The sequence below is a fragment of the Calypte anna genome, chromosome 3, assembly GCF_003957555.1.
Source record: "Calypte anna isolate BGI_N300 chromosome 3, bCalAnn1_v1.p, whole genome shotgun sequence".
In the NCBI taxonomy this organism is placed as follows: Eukaryota; Metazoa; Chordata; class Aves; order Apodiformes; family Trochilidae; genus Calypte; species Calypte anna.
In genome coordinates, this window is record NC_044246.1 from 85754811 (window position 1) to 85779050 (window position 24240).

The 24240-nt window shown below is 41.4% G+C and overlaps 1 protein-coding gene across 2 annotated transcripts in view; it reads right to left on the reverse strand.

Annotated features, from left to right (window-relative positions):
• KCNQ5 (potassium voltage-gated channel subfamily Q member 5) overlaps positions 1–23741 on the reverse strand; it is a 273623-nt gene extending 249882 nt beyond the window's left edge. The window contains exon 1 of one of the 2 annotated variants that reach the window (XM_030447006.1): positions 23375–23741. In XM_030447006.1, coding sequence (XP_030302866.1) covers positions 23375–23730 — 356 coding nt within the window. In that variant the 5' untranslated portion in view covers positions 23731–23741. The remainder of the gene's footprint in view (positions 1–23374) is intronic. The other variant, XM_030447005.1, reaches the window with a different exon arrangement.
• Positions 23742–24240: the final 499 nt, after the last annotated feature.

Consider the following 24240-nt stretch of genomic DNA (forward strand, 5'->3'; position numbering starts at 1 on the left):
GGACCTGCTCCAGCACCTCAATATCCTTCCTGAACTGAGGGGCCCAGAACTGGACACAGTACTCAAGGTGTGGTCTCACCAGGGCTGAGTACAGGGGCAGAATCACTTCCTTGGACCTGTTGGCCACGCTGTTCCTGATACAGGCCAGGATGCCATTGGCCTTCTTGGCCACCTGGGCACACTGCTGGCTCATGTTCAGCTTCCTGTCAATCCAGACTCCCAGGTCCCTCTCTGTCTGGCTGCTCTCAGCCACTCTGTGCCTTGTGTTCAGCAAGCTGCAGAGAGGTCCACTATGGAAATGAAGATGAAAGACGGGAAGCTGGAAGCAGGGGGAACACAGGAAGCAGGCAGGCAGCAGGACAGATCGATGGATAGGAATGTGAAGTGCAGTGGTACGGAGAGTTGTCAGCTGGCTGCCTCCCTTGCACAATCAACTGGTTCCTGCTGCCCTTCCTTGTGGTTCTCTTCCAGAAGCAACTATTAACTGAGATTAGTAAGATTAGGAATAACAGAAGTTGCCAAACAAATATATTCTTTTCCCAGAACTCAATGCTGAATGAATGACACTTGATTGGTATTTCATAACGTTAAAAAACCCTAAAACCCTATAGCTTTTAGGTTATTTTCCCAGTCCAAGGAATCCATATTGCTGTTACAGCAGCACCTGGCAGAAAAGCAGAAGCACATTCTAGGGCACATTTTCCTATGAATTTTTTTTTAATCTAGAGCATAGCCTCAAAAAGCTCCTTCATGCTTCAGAATGTGACTATTTTAAATGAATCATCAAAGTTATTGGTTGTTGCACTGGATTCTCAAGCTGTTATTTTATGCCTTAAGCCAAATGTAAAAGAAGCAGCCCCAAAGTGTAACATCAACTTGTCTTCACTTACTGGCTTGCTTCATTTGCATTCTCTCAACAAGGAGCTGTGAAAACTTAAAACAACCTGAAGAATATTTCTAACTTGTAAGAACAACGTTGCCTTGAATGATCCTCCGATTAGTCTCATAACAAAAAGGCTTCTTTATCTTAAAAGTATTTCAGGCACAGATAAAAATAAACAGATTTAAAATACTACATCATACTACTAAACATAAAAATACTACTACACTCATTCATCAGTCCAAGCATTTTTTACATTCATATAAAGTCCACAAATGATGCATTTGGTTCTGCTTGCTTTGGTTAGAAGTCTTTAAAAAAACCCAACATATCAAGGCAGAAAAAAATAAATACACATGAAGAAAAACATCTGAATAGAGTCACTCACCTTTCTTTAATGTGAGCTTCTTGAACATTATTTAGATGTCCAAGGCTTCAGGTAAGTAAGTAAACAATATACATGTTGCCCAGAGAGGCGGCAGATACCCCATCCCTTGAAACAAGCCAGTTTGGGTGGGCCTCTGAGCAACCTGATCTAGTTGAAGATGTCCCTGATCATTTCAGGGAGGTTGGTCTAGATGACTTTTAAAGGTCCCTTCCAACCCAAACCATTTCATGATTCTACGATTCCATATGGGAGACTAACATCTCATTTTAGTTGGATCCTTCTGGGACGCCTGCACCTCTTAGGTGGGACAAAAGGTGGAGCGTGGCACGATGACACTGCAGCTGGCTCATTAAAGGTTTGCAAATATTGGTCATTCTACAGTACAGAGCTGTGTTTGCAGTTAATGAAGGATATAACTTGGGCACTTGAGAACAGTAAAGGCAAAAGTGAGTCTCTTTGGTGTGTGTGCAGTCCAAGCCGGGTAATACGCTGCCAGGATGCTGGTTCCTAAGTTCTGCTGCAGAGCACTGCTGCGGAGTCCTTGGCTCCCATACAGCAAAAAGCCCTGGAAAACACTAAGTTCCAAACTGAAAGCATTACCAAGAACACAGAAGCTTGAGCCTAAGAAAGGTTGACATATGTGCTTACACATAAAATGAGTACAGGTTTAAAGCAGAGCCCCTTTTCTCACCACGTTTCAGAAAACAATCCAGACAGACTCACCAACCTTTACACATAATTTTGCCTTTCAGGAGGGGTAGAAGTAGTTGATTAAAGGTTAAAGCTGGGTGCTGGCTTGCCAAATTCTTTTTAACAGCTTCTAATTCTTTTAACCAGTATTCAGCAATACTTCTACTCTCTCTCCACTCTTTCTTTCAGGCCCTCAGCTGTACTTTGTACTTGTAAAACTGCACTGTGCTTTCCAGAGCATCAAACAGAGTGACAAAGCCTCACTCTGTGAATTCCTCATTAAAAATGCAGCAAGAAATCTCTAGTGAGAGTCTCACTGCCTTTCCACATGTTGGTTATCTGCAAGGATAAAAGGGAAGCAAAAAAAGAGAAAACGGCTGGTTGGGGATTTTTGGCAAAACTTTCTCCTGAAAAACATACTGATTCACAAGCATCTAAACTTCCATCAAAGGGAATTATTGATTTTCTTCAAAAGAATGTTGAGGAATTTGTGAAGCATTTTGCTTTCAGGTGATAAAGTTCTCTTAGTGAAGAGCTCAATATATTTTTTAAAAAGTATAGGCTAACACTGAAGAGCAGCATTTATCTAACACATAGTTTTACATTTGATTCAGAAAACAGTTAATGCCAACTCTTCACTACAGTTTAGGATGGCATTTCTTTAATCCTAGATTTTTACAAGCCAAAGCACATTCTCCACCAGCTCTGACTGACAACCAGCCCTTCTACACTATATAAGGGAAGTTCTACACAAAGAGCTATAGGCATCTCTGGGTATGCCTGTATGTTAAAGAGAAGGTGGGCAGGTGGAAGCTGTGGGCATTGCACCCCATAACACTTCAGCTGTTCAGCCCCCAGCTCTGCTCTTGTCTTCAGGGACAGTTTGCTCCCAAGACCCAAGACCCCTCATTTTTTGGGAGAAGGAGATGAGATACATGAAGGGGCGATAGATCTGGCCCATATGCTACCTGACAGGTGATAAAACACATGAAATAAGCTTTGTGCTATAAAACTCACTGTACTGGTAGGCTGCAACACAACTTTCTCATTCTTTTGGATAGTTTGGACCAAAGCACCATTGCTAAGTAGAAGACAGGACAGATAAAGCCCTTCAGCTGTGGGGCAAGTTAGCCCTAAGTGGTGTGGAAAGGGGAAATCCTGTGTCATTTCACCTTGAGCTGCTACATTCAACTGCATGTTTGTACATACACACATATATACTTGTGTATGAAAGTTACAAGTCTGTTGTACAGACACACATTTAGGTGGTCTGCAATTTGCTGGACTTGAGTCACTTGGTAGTACAACCAGAAGAATTTTATGGTTATGATTTATATTTCTGGTGTGCATTTAGGATGAAGAATAAACCAGCACATTCACTAAGTAACTGGAAAACGTGCTCACATTGCACTGGCACACCTCTCCAGTGGATGGCAAAAGAAAAACATCATCATTGAGAGGAAGGGAAATGTTACAACACAGAGGAAATGCCAAAGTTTCAAAAGCTACACAGCAAGAAATAGATGTTAATTCACATCAATATTATTCTTTTATTTTTTTTAATTACCGTGTGGGGGATTTAGAATGATATCTTTCTAAAAGTTATTTCTTCCCTTTTTAAAAAAAACCAAAACACCACAACAGTTTCCTAAAATTTCAGCTTTTGGCATTACATTTCTACTCCTTTCATCTCCTGTGTCACTTAATTTTTCTTGTCTTGGTAATTCAAGATGTTGCCTGTGCTATTTACTGGAATTTTAGGGAATGCATTTACTGTTATTATCTGCTTAACTGGATTATAAAAATGTTTTAAATAAAAGAAACTAAATAATCTAGTCTTAACTATTTAATATAATTTTGCAGTATGCTCATTTAAAATGAAGCATTTTAAGGTTACCCAGGAAAAAAAAATAACATGCAAGGGATTTCAGTAGGGAAATAAATATGACATTTATTTCCTGAAATATTTATGTAAGGACTTACATCAGAAAGAAATAAATGAAGATGCACAATAGGGAAAAAGCCTAACTAACTATAAATACAAAAACATGGTGATCCAAACCTAGTATTCACATCACCACAGACTTCAAGACCAACTGCACAGATTTGAAGTAACTTTCATAACAGCAAACCAGCATCTTAAGAGCACCAGAAAGCAATCAGGCTTCCCACAAGGCCACACCCTGCTAGACACTTTTTGGTATTTCCCAGAGAAAACTCTCATCTCAAGTGAAGCAGATAAACCAGACTTATCTTATGAAAAGATAAATCTGAAAAAAGACAAGAGCTAGATTATGGTTGTCTCTATAAAGTGCATAACAAATGGAATATTTTCCCCATCAGCTTTAAATTCCAACAGGTTTTCCTAGGAGGCAATATTTTCAGTACAGGGAAGTATGCAATTTTGTGCCATGTGTACTGATGTATTTCTTGTATTTCAAGGAAAGTATTCTATACTGTTGTATTTAATTGCTCCCAAGTGTTTCTCAGTTACCATAAGGATTTTACTCCATTACTTACAGAGAAGCAGTTAAGCACATACCTATGTTTGATGCAGTTAACACTTATCTGTGCAATAGAATCTTTATCTTCAAATACACAGAAGCATTTCTCAGATAATTTTACATTTTTAATACGACAACTATAGTCAAACTACTTCCTTCTCCCAGGGACAGATTCAAACCCTATTTTTAGGAGCCAAAAATTATCATCAGGAACTAATTCCTGTGTCCCATGGAATAAAAGCTACTCATTTCAGTCTTGTTTTCAAATCACCACCACACATCCAACTGCAGTACCACTAATCAACACATTTCTGAGCAGGTTGGTCATGCAAACCAGACTACACTAATTACAGAAACAAAATTCATTTCCAATAGCAATGATCCAGGACAGGATGATAGAAAACAAAAAAAATTGTGGAATTTAATGGCAATGCCAGTTCTACAGAGCTACTCTGAGGTTATACAGGACACCTACATCTTCAGGAATGTCCATCTGGCATATTTTGTATGTATCCAAGTTATAATTATATAGAGAAAAACATAAAAAGAAAAATCAATCTCATCATTATCAAAAGCCTCATCAAAACAAGCACAATCACAATGAAGTTAAAAGGCATTATTTTTTTCCAAACAATTTTAAATCATCCCTTTTATTTCTACTTTTTTGTGTGCCTGGAAAGTTGCACAAAACGTGTTGCTTCGGGGCTACACCTAATTATACTGGGCATCCAGAAATAGGTGCATCTGACTCAGAATTTCTGCAGGCTTTGCCAACCAATCAAACCATAAGAAATGCAAGCTATGGTTAAATTAAGCAATAAGACACCACAAGCTGCAAGTTGTAACGTATCAGCATCTACCACACCGCAAGGAAGATCACAACAGGAAACAGTTTCAGGGTAGTAGTTGTCCCCAGTGCTGCCAAGAGTATCATCACAACTGAGAGTGTAAGAAATTTGAGTCAGAGGACCAACTATTCTCAGCTGGATGCTACAGAGCAGGATTAGGCATAAAATAAGCATAAGTGCATACAAAAGCAGTGATGTCACTGATTCCCAGTTCCTATCTGTCACCTTTTTTAAACCTTTATAAATGCTCAATGAATAATTCCTCCCTATAGGCATCTTCCAGCCAGAAGATTCATTCCTTCAATGTCTCTAACACAGAATCATAGAATCATAGAATTGGCTGGGTTGGAAGGGACCTCAGAGATCATCAAGTCCAACCCTTGAACCACCGTTGCGGTTGCTAGACTATGGCACTGAGTGCCACATCCAATCTCTTTTTAAATATATCCAGGGATGGAGAATCCACTACTTCCCTGGGCAGCCCATTCCAATGTCTGATCACTCTCACCGTAAAGAAATTCTTTCTAATATCTAACCTAAACTTCTCCTGGCACAACTTAAGACCATGCCCTCTTGTCTTGTTGGAAGTCATTTGGCAAAAGAGACCAACCCCCACCTGGCTACACCCTCCTTTCAGGTAGTTGTAGAGAGTGATGAGGTCTCCCCTGAGCCGCCTCTTCTTTAGGCTGAACAGCCCCAGCTACCTTAGTCTCCCCTCATGGGGTCTGTGCTCAAGTCCCTTCACCAGCCTGGTTGCCCTCCTTTGGACCTGCTCCAGGACCTCAATATCCTTCCTAAACTGAGGGGCCCAGAACTGGACACAGTACTCGAGGTGTGGCCTCACCAGCGCTGAGTACAGGGGCAGAATCACTTCCTTGGACCTGATCACAGAACTCATATAAAACCAAATTTAACTACCAACTCATGCTGAGACATTAACCTTACGCTTAAAAGTAAGTTCTGATGCTGTATTTTGCTTCTGGTCGAGGACAGGTGGGCAATTGAGCAGATGACCCCCAGAAAACCATGCTCCTCTAGGTCTCTTCACTTTAAATCAACCCTAAAATGGAGGGTGCAGTCAAGTTGTTTTCATTAACTCTTTCTTTTTCACAGCACTACAGAGCAAATTATGTATATCAGCTAGACCAAATCTGGTCCCAGACATTTCAGAAGAAGACATCAGGGCATTTGTTTTCATGCCCCAAGTGTGATCATTAATAGCTATCACAAAACAAACCAGCAGATTCATCTTCACACATTTTTTGCTTAAATTTATCATAAAAATAAGTTAAAAATATTAAAGTTAAAGATTTATTGTAACAGTAAGAGAATGGGGCTGAGAACTATAAGGCCATTGCAGTAACTGAAAACCACTTCCTACAGAGATAATGACAACAGCAACTGAATGGAATGGAACAGAATACAATATTCCTGTTAGAATGGACCTACAGTGACCACCTAGTACAACTGCCAGAGAAGGAGAAACAATCAAAGGATAATCCAGTAAGTGATTTATGCCAATACTGACAACTTTCAATAAATAGTTGCTTTCCCATATATATATTATAACCTTGCTAATCCAGTCCTTTGACTAACCTGTAAGGTAATTTTTTATATTGAAGTGGTAAGGCTTACATCTGAGTTGCAAGGAATTCTTTTAGTTGATAGCTATGTGTCAAGCAAAGTGGAAATAAAATCCAGGCAATGTGGCAATTTAACATCAACTACATTATATACATGTCCTGGTTTGGGCCAGGATAAAGGTGATTTTCTGTTTTGTACTTTTACTTTTAGCTAAGTCTCTTGTAAGTAGTTGCACTGCTGAAATTAACAGCAAGTTTCTCAGACAGTGTGTGTTTCTAGGACTGATAACACTTGATGTTTATAGTTACTGCTAGAGACTGGTATGCAGAGCCAAGGACACTGCTCAGCTCTGAGGAAAACATTTTACCGTCCAGGAGGATACAGAGGTCCCACCTGAGCCCTCCTTTAGGGAGGAACAGACAAGATAGATGCCAGAATTGACCAAACAGAGTATTCCATCCCATATACGTCACACTCAGTATAAATTTGAGGCATCACGAGGGCCGAGCCAGATCTTTTCCAGATTTCCTGATTTCCTGCTTCCCTTCCTTCTCGGCATCCTGGAAGGATCCCGTCCATTCGTCTGCCTGTGGTCCTGATCCATGCCAGCCCATATCTGTGTGTTCCTGCCTCCGGTTCCCAACTGCTGCCGACTCCAGGAGTCCAGCCTGGACTTTCCCAGGGCTGCCCTGCAGCCTCGGTGGTGACGTGAGAGTTATTGGGGGAGAGGGGGGAGGAATGTGGTTTCCATTTTCCTGTATATTTGTATATATTTAGTAATTTTACCTATTTATCATTACTGTTTCATTAAAGTTGTGTAGTTTAGTTTCCAACCCATAAGTCTCTCTCCCTTATTCTCTCTCCTTTCTCTATCAAGGAGAGAGAGATTAATAGAGAGCGTCTGTTATTCGGTTTAATCGCCGGGCCAGTGTTAAACCGTGACAATACATAAGGATTTTTAGACTGGTAGTATAAAGTACTGTGTTCATCTATATTCATTATGAATGAACAAACTTTTTAATTAAACTATTAAATACTGCTCTGTGCTGCAAACCTCATATACAATCTGCTATCAAATTAAAATATGCTTAAGAGATATTTGAACAACTGAAGTGTTTCCGATCAATCTTGTATTAGGAACACATCCAGATTTTCATGCTTGCAAGAGAACAATCATTTTCAGAAATGAACATAACTGTATGTACCAAAATGTGTTATTTTGTACCATATCATTTTCCAAACTCTATAGTTACTTTTCCAGCAGTATTTTAAAAGATAATTTTCAAGGGAAAGTATTTTTCCACATAAAATCTCTGTTATTCATTACAAATGGTAAAAGAAAGATCTAAAAACATTGTCTACAGCATAAGTGATCCATCACAGCTCCAGGTGATTTACCATACAACACAGCACAGTTCACACAACTCATGATCACTCACGAGGCTGCACAAGACAGCAGTGACACTGGGAAACCTAAAGAAAAATTTTTCTTTAAATTACATAGCACTGTTAGAAAATGCAGTAATACAAAATAAAGCATCCTATTGATTCACTGGTATTTTGCTTGAGCTTCTGGATTGAGCCTGGGGTCCTAAAGTCAGTAAACATCTCTAAGGTTTGGTCTGTCATTTGTACCTGCTAAAGACTTTGCAATGCAAAAGTATTATTGTCTGACTCAATGAAAAATAAATTGTGCTCTCTGCTTTTATGTATGTCAGAACTTTATATATACACACACACACACACACATATCATCTTAATGGCTGAATGCATTAGAGAGTTTTCTGAAAGCCCAAACCAGTGTGAGCTGAATGCCAGGTTGATGCTGAGATTTCAAAGGAAAGAAACCACTGTGATAAAAGCTGTGCTCTTTTCACCCCTCAGCAATGTCCATGGGGTCCTCTTACAAGAGCAACCATTAGCAAGCCCTTAGATTCCACTTCAACAGTCTTCTGAGTTAATCAGAGACTACAGAGGTAGGAAAAGATTATTAGTTCCTTAAGGAATTGGGCAATCCAAAAGAAGGAAAAAAAATCGACTGCAGAGTAGTAAAAAAGCTGCTCAAAGGGAAATCTAATGTCTTTTATTTTGACTGGCTTTTCAGAAAACATCTGAAATCTTCTAAGAAAAAGATACTCTTCACCTTTCCATTGGAAAAATAACCTAGAAACACTTAAATTCAGACTCAAAAGCTTGCCATGATGCCACTTAAAAAAACAAAGGAATAAACATGTTTTTCCAGTGAGTTTGGTTGGTTTTCCATCCTCAGGATAGAAGAGCTGACAGTCTTTCTTGCTTTGGAGACAAAAGTCTGCATGAACAAGGGTGAGGTTTCAGGAAAGTATGGGTTCTTTGTTTTGCTAGGGTTACATGAATGGAGAGGCCAGACATTTCTAGCTTTCCCAGATCATCCTTTTGAGGCACTTACAAGGCAAATACAAAGACAGTAAGAAAACTTCAACATGGGTGTGTTTGTCTGTGCAAAAAATTCTGGGTCACAAGCAAAAATATTTTTACCCATTTTTGAAGAATTTGCACAAGATTTATACAAGAAGTTTGGTATAATCAAAAGACACAATGATTGCATTGCAGCAATATAATCAGTTACAATTAATTAAACTAGCTTGAGCACATTAAGTCCAGACTGCAAAAGTATGCAGATAGAGAAGCCTGTTTTGAGCAAAGTAGCTTCCTAAAAACATACTTTAAAAAGACAAACTACTCCAGTTCATGTCTACCTTTCTTAAAGGTTGTCAAGCCCTAGGATTCTGACAACAATCTGTTTCAAAGAACCCATAAAACTGATCAATCTGCCCTCCAGTACATCCCATTTACTATTTTCCCCATATTCTTACTGGTCTTTATCAACCACTTAATATCTGTTGGGCTTTTTAGCTCTCAGCCTTAGAAAAAGTCATAAGACTAGGTGTATCTTTACCACTATTCATTCATCTGCATCCTGGCATCCCCTGCCATATGCTGGGAAGCTGCACTGCCATTCTGCTTCATCTTTCAGTAGTCATCCATTTCTCTAACTCAGTATCTTCAGACAAAGCTGAATAATGCAGGAAGAAAACTCTCATTAACCACGTGATATATTACAGTCATAAAATGACTGCAGAGTGAAATCTCTGGCTAATGTAACAGGTCAATATCTGCCAAAATAAGTGTCACTGTCAAAAAGTTACTAGAAAAGTAATACCCCACAGTTTTAGTTGCAGGTTTGCTAAAGTTTGGTTTAGTTGCAGTAAGTTAGAAATGCACCCATATAGACTTCTGCAGTCAGTAGTTTGTTGCTGAACAAACAGCATTTCTATCACCCGCTGCTGAGGTTGTCAGACCCAACAGAAAGGAAAAGTTTCTTTTTTTTTTTTTTCCACTTAATGAATCATGCAAAGTTGACTTTCTGTTTCAGTTACTCAGTTATAAATACAACTTTAAAACTGAACTAGCCAGTTGCTTTCTGCAGCTACTGAAAGAGAAGTAACTTTCTCCCTGAGCAGCAAGAAGAATTAAGTTTGGGCTGAGGGGCAGAAGTTATACAGTCAGAGGGGGGAGTACTCAGAACATATGGGTCCGCACAGACAGAAGGAGGTTGCAAGAACAGAAATATTAAAAGTTTGAGTGACAGTTTGAGCTGTGGTGACGGACAGGTCATACCTTTGAGATATTAGATAGACAGAAATCATATTAGAATGATAAAGGTTGATCTCAATATTGATGCCTGGTTTACCATCCTGAATAAAAAAGACAGTGACATTATTAGCCATGGTAATTCACAAAAAGGCAGGGGGAGATTTGACACTCTTGCCTGGGATGCTGACCAATGCCCCTGTGCTGCCTTTCCATATTATTCCAAGAAAAAAAGACGGATTTCTTCTGTGGAGATTTTTCACTGTTTTCATTGCATATAAGGCACCGACAGATAGCTAGACAGATAAACAGAACACCCAAGAACAAAACTGGTACAAAAATTTGGTGTTATTTAATCATGAAGTTGCATCAGCCTGCATTTATTACATGAGAGGCGTATGAGGATTAATGAATGACAACCTGCAGAGCTGTGCCTGGGTGTGCCATCATTCTCACAGGGTATTCTAACACTTTTCCAGCATCCACAATTAATTATTGTTTTAAATAAAACTATAAGCGTTAGTGATTTTTTAGAACACATAACCAGCTGTTCCCAGGGCTAGACTGCAAGGTACCAGTTTTATCCTCCTGCCAGAAAAGAGAGAGAGAACTGTGCATGTTTGTTGCTGTCACCTGCACACCCTCTAGAGGTAGGCAAGGCAGCACTCAGCTTGAAATTAACCCACAGATCCATCCTTGGAGCAGCACAACCACTCAACATCATGTATCCATTACAAACTGTCTCATGTTTAAAGATGAGACTGAAAGACAGAACTTTCACAATACACTGAATACAGCAGACTGCCCATGTGTTGATAAGATTCATAGTTCTTTGATACACACCAGGCTGTGCAAATGCTGGTTCATTACAGTCTGCTAAATGCAGGTATTTGGAGATGTGGATCTCCCTGGGATACTTATTCCCAAAATCAATATAGACTTCATATCTCCTGACTGACTCTTCTCTGAATTACTTCAAAATCTCCACAACTGCTCATATATTCATCCAGGACTGTTTTCATCTTAGTCACATTTCACAGAGATTTTACATTCAAGACAGAAGGATACTATTTTGCCCGGGATTAATAAACCTGAAAAACACAATTCAAATCTGAAATGTCACTGTGCTGTCTTAATGTATCTAAGTTTTCAGTCACCATCCATTCTATTAATTAATTTATGATTAACTCCCAAAGCTGGTCATACACGGAAGCCAAAAGAATGCCATGACCTTTCATTGCATTGAAACGTATTTTATAGATATGGGCAGATGAGAGAATACTGGAGAGTAAAATGACACAAAGAATTTTTCCAAGTAAATACTTTGAATGCCTACTGACGTGATATTGCACTTCAGCTCCAGCTTTCCCATTAACAAACAGCAGCAATTAGACAATTATTCTAATATTTTTATTTTTTTATTCTAATATTTTTGATGTCTTTTAAATTTTATGGTATTAACACAGCTATGGTTTCAAGAAGTAATACCCTGGACAGGAATAAGACTGACTTAATACCTTACTATAGAAAAAGTTTCTGAGGACTGTATTTCTCACCAAGCTAAAAGATATTCAGAACTACTGCAATTTCAGATGCACCTCCCCAGGTTTTCCTCCAAGTGTAGATGTAGCCATGTTGGATGTCAGAGACTGGGCTGCACTGTGCTGACTTGGGTGCATCCCTTCCCATCAAATGAGCCACACGAGCAGCAGAGAAAAGACCCACATGGGTATAAACCATCTGAGGTTCAGTCTCAGCCTAGAGATTTACTGTAGCAGCAAGAGCCTTTCTTGCTCCTGAGGCTCGACGAGCTGCTGGCCTCTCCATGCCTCACACCAGAGTGAGCAGAGCTGGGCTGCCCTCTGTGGGTGTGTGTCCCACCTTTATTGGCCCCCTGGTAATAGGGGGCCTGTCCTAACCAGGCACAGGTGGACTCACACCCACTCTTTGGCAACTCGAGGCACCTGGATGTCTTGTTTCTCTACAATTTACATGAAAATTTACCAAAGGAAAAAAGACCAGAAACAGAATCAGGAAGTAAATAACCTTTTCATGTTGCAATAAAAATATTACTGGTTATTTCCTGCACACAGGGTCAAGACCTCAATGGAAGAAAAATGCAAAAATCAATCCTATGTTTTATTTATATATAGATCCAATATACTGATTCACACTAGTACTTCTGTTTTTTCTTTATAGAAAATGGATAATAAAAGGGGGAAGTATTAGTAAAACACATATTATAGGAAAAATATATTTCCAACCTGCAACATTCAGTATGAGTCAAGTACTGTTACAGTCAAGTAGACATTCAGAAATTCTTCTTCACCCTAAGGACTTTATTCCCACCTAGGTAACTTTTCCTGCCATTGCAATTCCACAAAAGCTTTCACCATAACTCTCCTACATAAAATCTCCAAACAGCAAAATTGTATGCAGAGTGCCTGTATTTACACAGTGGGGTAGCTTCAAAGGTTTGAGGACAGGCCACCTTCTCTCCACAGAATTTCTCAAGTGCAACTTCAGAAGCTTTATTAACATATCTTTACTTTAGATGGGTTTTTACCATCATCCCTGATTGATTGAAAGACAGAGCTTTTATCAATGCTCAGTTTCATGATTTCTATTAATTACTATGAACATGCCTACAACTATTACTGAAACGACTACAAAGTGTGGAAATCAGAATGAAAATCAAAATTTCTTCCAAAATGTGTTTATAATTCAGGATCATCACCTACCTCATCGCTGTCTACAATAACCTCTCAGTTCCAACAGCAGAGCAAACAGATTATTTGTGGAAGGCAAATCACGAGTTTAGTCAGCAGTGCGACCTTTGAGGATGGCTAACTTCATTCCAGACAATATCTCCAACCACTAAATGAAATCTATTGTTTCTAAGCTTAAGGGGAAATTTAAAACACCCGCAGACATTAGCAAAGCTGTTCCTCATTCATTCTAAATTGTGCTTCATCTTCAGCCTACAGATGCAGTCAGAAAATCTCAGAGAAAGAAACATCCACAGATTAAATGACTAGCAATTAAATAAAGCACTTGAGAGCATGCATGATTATTGCAACTAACTATAGTAGCTCAGGAAATGCACTGGAACCTTTCTGAATAAAGAATACCTTTAACTGACATTTCTAATAAAAACAAGCAGGTGGGGCCAAATGCATGAGAAAAGGTGACTGAAAGAGGCTGTTGTGAGGTGGGTGTTGGTCTCTTTTCCAAGTACCGAGAGACAGGAGAAGAGGAAATGGCCTCAAGTTGCACCAAGGGAGGTTTAAATTTGCTACTCGAAAAAATTTATTTGCTGAAAGGATTGTAAGACACTGGCACAGATTCTTCAGGGAAGTGGTGAGGTCGCCAACCCTAGAAGTATTTAAAAGACATGTAGATATGGTACTTAGGGACAAAATTTAGCAGTAGACTTGACAGCGCTACATTTATGGCTGGACTCGATACCTTAAGGATCTTTTATAATTTAAATAATCCCAAATTCAATCTCCCAACTGCATTTCAGAAGGGTCTGCTGGACAAGTCTAAGAAAAACCCTCCAAAATGGCAGGACAGGCTCTTCTTTTCCTCCCCACTGCAGATACTTGCAAGTAGCTCATTCACAGGGTGCTTCACATTTCCTGCCACCTCTACACACCCTTTTGCAGAGAGCCCATGCTCCTTCTTGTGGCAATGGTTCATCTGATGTGGGTGAAAAAACTGACTCTGCAGGAAAGTATCAACTGCACAGAGGCAAGAGAAGAAGGTATTTTTTCCTCCTAGTGATTTCAGAGACTACTTGTAACCTCAGCCAGTATAACTTTCTTGGATGTAAAAGAAATTTTCAAACTGATGAGCTTACTGTGTAATTTCCTGGCAAGATGGCAATGCTTCTTCTCAGGTGCTGACCCACCTGAAGGGAAGGAGAGATCACCAGCTCACCAGCCCCAGCTGCAGTGCAGATGCTGCTCCAGCCACACCACACCACCTTCTAATGAGCCATCACCTGTTTTTCTCTGAAGACATTTCACCATTGAAAAACATGTAATTACAGATACAGACTTGTCTCCTAGGGAGACCAACGCACATTTCCAAGATCACTTGTCAAGGATGAGGGGCCCTCTACTCCCACTAATTACAGAAATGCATCCAAAACAATATTTCATCTTAATTTTCCCACAAAAGGCCCTCTCACGTATGTCAGGATCCTTTCACTGATTTAGAAAGGCCCCAGCAGTAACTCTTAAGTGCACTCCTTCCAACACAGCCTGGAAAAGGAAGATTTGTGCATTTGCTTCTAATGGGTAATTCTCAGATACCATGGTTATGGATGAGCTTATCCCGTACAAAGCAATTAAATTTAATGCTCTAGGAGAAGTTAGATGCTATTTCTGACTGAATGACCTCAAGAGGGTGTGTGCAGATGTTCCGATCTATGATGCTAGTGAACTAGGGAGGCATCTGAATGTGTTCAGTAGCAATTTTTTCCTCTCAAAGCAGAAAGATTTTACTCTCTTAGTTCTGACTCCTGGCACCACTCTGTTGCTACCATATGATACGAGGTATGACTACAATAAAATAATTAAAACTCTACAGAAATCTTGAAAGGAGTAACATGATTGCTTTGTTGAACGAGGGAGTCTCAAAGCAAGAAGGAAGCCAAGACAAACAGGAGTATATTGCTTAAATCAAGAAGTGAGCAGGTACAGAACTTCCTTTCTTCATTATTTCTAATCAGTTTAAGAGTGTGATTCATTTGTTAAACTCCATTCTATACAAAGTGGGGAGAAAAAAGTGAATTACATATTGAATGCACAATAGAATAATGAAAGGAAGCTGCAGCTATTCCATGCCTTTGAAAATCATTCACTCTCCAAGAAAATGCTTACATATATATTTATGTCCATATTTCTGTTAAGGAATAAACACACATTAATGTCTGAAGATTTTCCTGGGTGAAAGCCAAGCAGGGAAATTCAGGTATGTTTAGCTGGAGCACTGTGTCCACCTCTGAATCACTGGAGCAGAGTTCATATATTAAGAAGTTAATCACAGAGTCTTTCAAGTGGAAGACATTGCCTGAGACTCCACTTCAGTGCCCAAAGTGATGAACGTTTTGCTGAGCTTCCTGTTAACGCAATTACACTGCAACTCAGACACCTATCACAAGATCAATCTAATACCTCACCAGAAAATTGAAAAGATATCTTGATTAAGTGCAGCTGACCTGCAAAATGGCCTTTGAACTTTTAATTAATATCATTAAAGGAAGTTTACATTGCACACGAACACAGCAAATGCTTAAAACTATTTTGCAATTGATAAACTGTACAGCTGATGAATTTTCTGCCTTAGCTGGCCTGCGGTGCCAATCCCTTGGGTAATCTACACCTGCTCTCTTACAGGAAATCTGTAAACAAAACTTAAAAAAACCCAACAAACAAACAAACAAAACCTCTTAGAGAAAACAGGAGAGGAGGCAAAAAATATACAAGTTTGCCCAAGCTCAGTATAGCTTATATAATACACATTTAGAAGTGAATCTCAATACACCAGCATTAATTTTAGAAAGTGAAGAATGCATGCTCTGTTGTGTTAATGGTTTGCAAAGGGAAAAAGCAACATTTATTTTAGGAGTAAACATCTGCCTCATTAGGAATAATGTACCAAATAACGTTAATTCTATATACACGGTAAAGATTTTTCATTAGTGTTATGTTTTCTGCTCCATCTGTACAGAAGACCCATGTGCAGAAGATTCACATTTGCTCCAATTAAAATCGGTGCAAATTTCATTAAATCTCATCAGACATTTATGGTAATGGAAACATGAACCACATAAAAATGTTAATCACTTGGCAATTAAGTTTTACCTTTGAATTATTAAGAAACAACTACCTTGCAGCAGTAAACTTTACTGGAATGTCAGGAGTTTGCATCATCTGGAAATAAAAGTTTTTCCTTCTATATATTTTCTCCATAAAAAGAATATTAAAGCCAGAAACAGTGTAGTTCTCCTTTCCACTGAAACTGTGAAGAAAAGTTTCACTGCATTTTAATGAGCATTGGTAAATATATTTATCCTCATGAAAAGAAAAATCACTATTAATGACTAAATGAACGCTGATATTCCATTTGGTTGATTCCAAAAATATTTGCAGTTATTGCAAAAAATATTAGTTCCATTTAACTTTCATCCAATTCAGGAAACTTAATTAAGCTATAAACAACAACAGTAAAATATGGCCAATAGCTATTAAAAACATAGTTCTGGAGAATGGAAAGAGCATCAAGTCTGTGTAGGTATCATGACTTCTACTTTTGTTTTAAAAATCAAAGAAGCAGCTTTAAAAATACTGGGGGGGAGGGAAAAAGAGGTGCCTTGCTCATTGAGCTATTGTCTAGAGCCCACTCTAAAAATCAGTCTCACAGGCAATTAAAGTATTTCTAACATCTTCCTCCTATTCTCTAAGAAGTAACATACACAGCACATACTTAATGCTATGTTACTCATAGATTCCTCAGCCTCTGGACAGCATCTTTAATTTTAGGCAACATCTTTCACCATATGAGGCCACAGAAAGTACATTAAGAGTCTCCACATCATACATGACACTCATTAAGATAGAGAAGAAATGTCATTCCCAAGAGTGGCACACAAAGAAAAACACTTCAAGGTAGGACTCTCACCTCCAAATATAATGCTAAGTACACAATATTTACATGAAGGGGAAAATTACAGCAAAATTCTTATTATATTATATTCTTATTATATTCTTATTATAAAGAAAGCTCTTATCTCACTTCTAGCTTAAAGATGAGGAAGAAATGGAGAACACCCTGCTTGCAAAGGTTGTCCATTCACTTGACAACTGGAAATCAAAACACTAAAATACTCTCCTAATCATATACACAGTTCTTAATCCTAATCTGAGAAATAAATTTAATGACAAATTGAAGATTGTCTGCATGCATGAAATTTCACCAGTCCAGTTCTTGGTTACTCTTTCTCAAAAGCAAGCCTTTTTTTCTCTTTTTTTCTAGGATAGTGAGGATCACTTTTGATTTTTATGCCAAATTAGTTGTTTCCACTGGATCTCTACTCCTGAATCACAAAGTAAGGCTGGTAACGAGAAAATTTAGTCAACCAAGCCTGAAAAAAACATTGTGAAACAGTGGTTTACTAAGGTAAGTACACATCAGACAATAAACATTCCTTTTATTTACCTACTGAAAATCCTGAGGGAGACAATAGCTCTCCAACAAAAACCAAGAGAAAAAGAGAAGACAGATGTTCCTTATTGCTTGTGACAGGGTTCTAGGAGAGGTTTGCTGACCATCAGTACCACCAGGAAAAGAGGAAATAAGCACTGTTGAGCATTTTATCTTCTCTGCCAATCACAGAGAAAGTGCAAATGGTTTTAAAGATTGTTTTATGTCCACCTCTTTGGTCAGTGTATACTGACTAAGACAGCACAAGAAAATGCAGGATGTGAACATTAAAGCCTAGGAAGGCAAATTAAGAGAAAAGCAGAGCTCTGCATCTGCTGCAGAATAATCCCATGCATCCACACAGGCTGGGAACCTTCTGTTTGGGCTGTGGACACAGCAGGCTGAGCTACAAGCCAAGAGCAGGCCCTCATCACAAGTAAGGCAAGCGGCATACAACTATTCTAAAGGAATGGGGCCAGCAGGATGAAGAAAGTTATTTTTTTTTCCACTCCTCCACATGGCCTCACCCTATGGCACCCCAAGCTGTTGTGTCCCCCTGCTGAACAGGGACATGCAGAAGCTGAAAGAGTTACAGGAGAGCAACCAAGACAGTCAGGGGCCTCAAACTTGTGTCTTACACCACAGAGAAGTTGAGGGAGTTGAGCTTGTTCAGTCCGGGAAGGGGGTGATCTAACAGCAAGCTGAAGGGAAGCTGCAAGTGAGAGTCAGATGATATCTAAAGGGACAGTGACCATAAGCTGTCACTTGGGAGGTTTGAGATGCTTCTCACATTCTTCCCTTCCAGTGCCAAACCCTCTCTGTTTCAACAGGTGGATGTTGTAGAGCCGCAACTTGACCAGTAAGGCAGTGGGAACTCAATCCAGTGAAGTTTAAGACCTGTCTAGAAAAAGCCCAGCTAACACAACAAAGAAGAGTGTGTCTTCCAGTTGGACTAGGTGACATCCAAAGGTCCTTTCCAAGCAACATTTAAGCAGACATTTAACAGAATCACACTGCCTCAGATGCAGCAAACCTCTGTAGATTCTGAAGTGCATCTAAACACCCACCATGATTCGCTGTCCCTGAAAGAAAATGCCTACTAAAGTTTAGGTGTTAAAGAGTTTAAAATTTTACCTCCTTAGTAGCTAATAAGATTTCCTTTGCTGCATGATGTATGTTGTCAACCCTATTATTTATTATTTGTAAATATCATGCTGTTGTTTTTAAAGTACATAAAAATATATTGTTATCCTGACATCAGATCCTGACTCTGAAATGGTGCTTGAAAAGATGAAAGCACCAATACTCACAGAGCACCCAGAACTACTTCATTAGATGCCTTGAGATGGGTAACATAATGAGATAAAATCCTTTCTCCTTATTCCTGTCAGGAGGTGAAAAAGCAAGTATTAGGGTGTTGCACATTATCATTTTTTTAATCAGAATGTGGCACTTCCCTAATTATACCAATGGCACAGTATGATGCCACACTGTTAGTTTCCATGCAAAGATGCTGCTGTTCAATACCCATGATCATTAGTAATTAGTCATTAGATCATTAGTAAGCCATGTCCTTGCCAGCAGATCTGGAAAACTAAAATAAATCTTTGATGGCATCATTACATCTTTTTCAGAAATATTTTTTTTTAAGCCTCTTGCCATCAATAATGCAGAAGACACAAAAAACATCATACAGGCTCTGAAATTCACCTAGCACAGTATGTTCTGTTTCCAGCAATGACCAACAGAGGATGCCCGTGGAAACCTATCAACACAGGTCATGTAAAGTGATACTGCCCTGGTGCACACATCCAGCCCTGTGATTTGTTATTCAGAATCTTCCAGAGCAAAAGGTGGTGGCTTTGTAAAGAGAAGGACATCCTCACAGCAAATGGTACAGACTTTTGCATGGAACACATTACAAAAAAGTCACTAAGAAACAGCAATTTTATTGTCCCTGAAATAAACCCAACGTGTTAAATTAGGAAAATCATGCAACTAATTATATCCTACCAGCATAAGCAATATCAAAGAGCAGTATTTTTTTCTGAACATCTCACGCCATCTCTTCCTCAGAATTTCAGTTAAGAATAAAAATAATACAACATCCTTATGACAACTGAAGATGAAACCCAGAGTTAAATTTGCAACAAATCTGGAATTCCCCTTTGATCAGTCTAAGACAATGTCTATGCATTCTTATCCAACTGAACAACCCAAAATAAGCTAAATAAGCAACAACAACAGAAAGAAATCTCAAGAAAATGCTACTGAAAAGAGACTATAATGCACCATTTCAATGTAGGAGCACGCATGTTAAATATGCACATGCTCCATGTGTAGGTGATGTGGCATGGCATAAATATTTTACTAGCAGGTGTTTAAGTTACTGACTCATTACTCACAAATGCTATGAATGCTCTTTTCTGGTTTTGTAAGTGTTCATCTTTTTGGTATTTCTGAATTATTAAGAACATAAGACTGTGGTATCTGAAAGGCAGTTTTTAAAAAACTTATAGAAAAGTTCCTATATTTTCAACTAGGGCTCCCATGCAGAGAGCTACTGAGATGCACATAAAAGAGACAAGTAGTATGGGGCTTTAGTGCCCAGCACAACTCTACTGAAGGGAAAGGCCATTGCTCAAGAGTAAATCCTTCCTCTAGTAGCAAAAGTTTGCAGAATAGCTGCTGTATTTACAAATAAACTAACCAATTGCCTTCTGAATGTAAGTCTCAACACTCATTCCTCAGGTGGTTGGCTTATTTGAAAGGCAAAAAGAAAAAAAGAAGAGTCAACTGCACGTAATTCTTGGCTCTCAATTAGTTCCCCTATAGATACCAGAAATGAAAACATCACTGCAGGGATAGTTTCTTAGTTGTAACTGATGCTTGATTTCCCACTTCTTATCTCAAAAAACAAACAGGCAAACCTAAATAAACTTCCAGATCAAAGACTTTAAAGTGAAACACTGAAACCACCCTTGCCTTACTTCTAACCTGTGTGTCAGAGTGAGCTTCATTTCAGGAGACCAGTGAGCTACGCAAAAGGTCTCACCCCAGATACCCCATTCCTGGAACAGAAATAGTACAAAGCTATAACGGGCTCCTCTGCAGTCAGGATTAGATTGCCAGAGGTAGGAACAGACATCTCATCCATGCACTTAGTAATGTCTTCACAGCCCTAAGCTACTTGACTCAAGACTTGTTTCTGTGTTTTCAAACAGCTGGGTTTTTGTTTGGGGTTTATTGTTTGCTTTTAATTTAGCAGGAAAGTATATTTTCCAAGACGCAATTGTATTTGATCAGGTGGCTAGAAAAAATTGAGTCTGAAACACCAAAACATAAAACCTGTGTATTTGGCAGTCATTAAATCAGAATTCTATAAATATATTAAAATAATTTATAGGTGGACAATAAAGATGCCTGTCAAATCCAATGGAACTTCAAATGAACCTTAAATGCAGTAGCAGTGAAAGATGCTTAAAGGTAATATTATTACTAGGTGCCTTTATATTACAGTAATGTTTCAAGCTCTTTCACACAGATCTAGTCAGATAAAAGATATAATGTTGGCATTTACAGCTGCCAAAATTGCCATTTGCAATTAAAAATTAAAACTGGCACTCTTTCTATGCAGGCAATTATCTAAACGCAGCTGGCAATCTTCCTTGTTTACAGTGCTGCTGTGTCATGACTTCACTGTGTTTGGAAATTTACTTTTTGAGGTTTAAACTTGTCAACCTCATTCCCAACTTGAACTTTACTTGTTTCAATGATTTTCATCGTGATCCCAAAGAGAAAGGGCCCAAACTACAATTTACAGATTCTGTATGGCAACCTCAGGCATTGCAGTAAAATAATTTCTAGAAAACACTTTGGTAATTCTCACAACATTAAATGACATCCATCTGTGACAAGGATGACACCTGTAAGAACCCATGCATTAAAATGTACCACACAAAGATCCTCCAAGAAGAAATTTCAAGCTTTAAGTGTTGAATTTCACAGCAAAATAGAGAGAACAAGCAGAAATTCTAAGTGGAGAAAAATCCTTTTACTGAATAAAATACAGTATTAAGCACCTTTCTACTGCTTGTTATCCATACCAATTTTGATCTGCTAAATATATCTACCCACAAAGCATCTTATTAATCAGACTTACATGTTTTTGGCAAAGTATTTTTTTTTTCACTTATAAAAATCTCTAATAAAGTAGGATTTGGGGATTCCCCTGCTGCTGGGAGAGAAGCAGCCTTTGTGCTACCAAACAGCTTTTAGGGAGCAGTTGCTTTTTTACCAAAGCTGCTGGTAACCACTGGCTTGATTCCAGCAACTATCATGGAAATAGAGTTATCTATAGCATATCAATTAAATCTTCTGCTGCATTTATGATATATCTTCTGCTGTCAAACACAGAAATACCATCTATACACTAATGCCTGTCATCTTTCCTCTACAATTTATCACCTTGTTTCCATCTAGGACTATGATCCAGTACAGTGACTCCTTACCAGCCTGTACTTCACATCCTCCTCAGCCATCTGACTGGCGTCGGGTCGGGCCTTTCCCCGAATATTACCGAAACCCATAAAAATAGCAGCTTGCTAATGAGCTAAGGAACACCACTGACCCTGGGGATACTTTAAGTAGTTACAATCTCCGGTGCCCCTCACACAGAAAAACCTCTGGCAGTGAAGCAGCACAAGTTTGACAGTGAAGTGAGGGTACCACTCTCCGCAGAGCAATGCGATGGGACGTGTAGTTTAGTCTCCATCCCTTTCAGAACGAGGGCGACAGCAGAAGTCACTTCATACAAGAAAAAGCCCGGAAAAGGCAAAAAACAGGCGAAGCGGGCTGTGGGTGCAGAGGCTGCCTCAGGGGGTGGCCCCGGCGCTGCAGGCAGCAGCAGGTGGACGCACCCGGGTCTCAGCATCCCGCGGTGCCATGACACTCGTGGGTAGGCGGTGGAGCCCACGCCGCCCCCCCGCAACACTTCCCGCAATCCCCTCGCTCTGGGGGGAGGGGGGGGCACCACGGGCGCCGGGAAACCATCGGGAAGGAGAGACGCGCCGTGCGGCTCCGCAGCGCTAACTTTTCCAACCGCGGTGTCCGCGAAACAAAACGAACCCCGCGGGTTTCCCACCGGCGATGCGGGGAGGGTCCCGGGAGCGCCCGAGAACCCTCGCCCCGTCTAACCTTGGGACCGGCCGCTGTGGGCGCGCCGCGATGCCCCCCTACCCCGCGCCTTCAAGAGCCCGGGAGACAAGCGACCATGTGCTTTCCACCGTCCTCTCCGGCTCTTTCTGCCCGGGTGAATCCTGTTTTCCCCCCCCCTCATCTCCCATCGAGGGCTGAACGGATTTTCCGTCGCCCGCCGAGGGCCGCGCCGCAGGTGGCAGCGGCTCCCCCACCTCCGCTCATGCCTCCCGGGCACTTTCGGCACGACTCGAGGGGTGCTTGTCCTCCCCAGGGATCAGCCGCCGGCCGCGGAGCTATGGTCGGGGAGCAGAGGGGGAGGAAGGAAGGTGCGAGCGACCCTGGCCGAGGGCAGGTGCGGGCGGTGGCCCAGGGGACGGGCGGGAGGAAACGGGACGGGACGGCAGGAGAGGCGAGGGGAGCAGGGTTGGGTACTCACACGAAGGCGTGGTAGATGAAGGCCCATCCGCGGGGCCGTTCCAGCACGTTGTACAGGTAGTTCTGCAGCCGGCGGTACTTGGCGTTCCGGCGGCAGCTCGGCCCGCTGCTGTACGACAGCGGCTTCCCCAGCAGGCTCATGCGGGCTCCGTGCTTCCCGCGGCGGCCCTCCCGCAGCCCGGCGGGGGCGGCCGCGCCGCCGGTACCCAGAAGCAGCAGGCCGTCGCCGCGGGCCGCCGCGCTCGCCAGCGCCCTGCCCCGGCCCGACTCTACATCCTTCATGCCCGCCGCCGCGCCGCTCTTCACCCAGAGCCCCGCGGAGCCGCCCTCCTCCCCGCCGCCGTGGTTGCGGGGCATGGCATCACCCCGGGCGCCGGGGCGGGCGCCGGGGCCGCGTCGGAGCAGGGCGCGGGCGGCAGCGGCCAGGCACCCCGCGGCGGCGGGCCGCAGGAGGCAGCGGGAGTAGAGGGTCTCCGGGCGGTGCCCGCGGGGCGCAGGGGCGCGGGCCACTTTGGGCACCCGGCGAGGCGGGCCGGGCTGCGGCAGTTTCGCGGGGGCCCCGGCGAGGGAGCGGGCGCCCCCCCGGGCGCGCTCCTCTCCCGGGCGGAGGGGCCCCGCCGCCGGCCCCCGCAGCGCCGCCCGGCTTCGCCCCGCGGCCCGGGACGGGGCGGCGGGAGGGCAGCTCCGCGCAGCGCCGGCGGAGAGGCCGCGGGGGCGAGGGCTGCGGGCCGCGGCTCGGCAGTGCCTTTCGCCGCCCGTTCCCTCGCTGCTTTCCGCCGCACTTGGCCCGAGCGGGCCGGGCAAGCTGTTGCTCTCGCTCCCAGCGGCGGAGAAAGTCGGTCAGAAAGGCGGGCGGGCGGGCGGGGG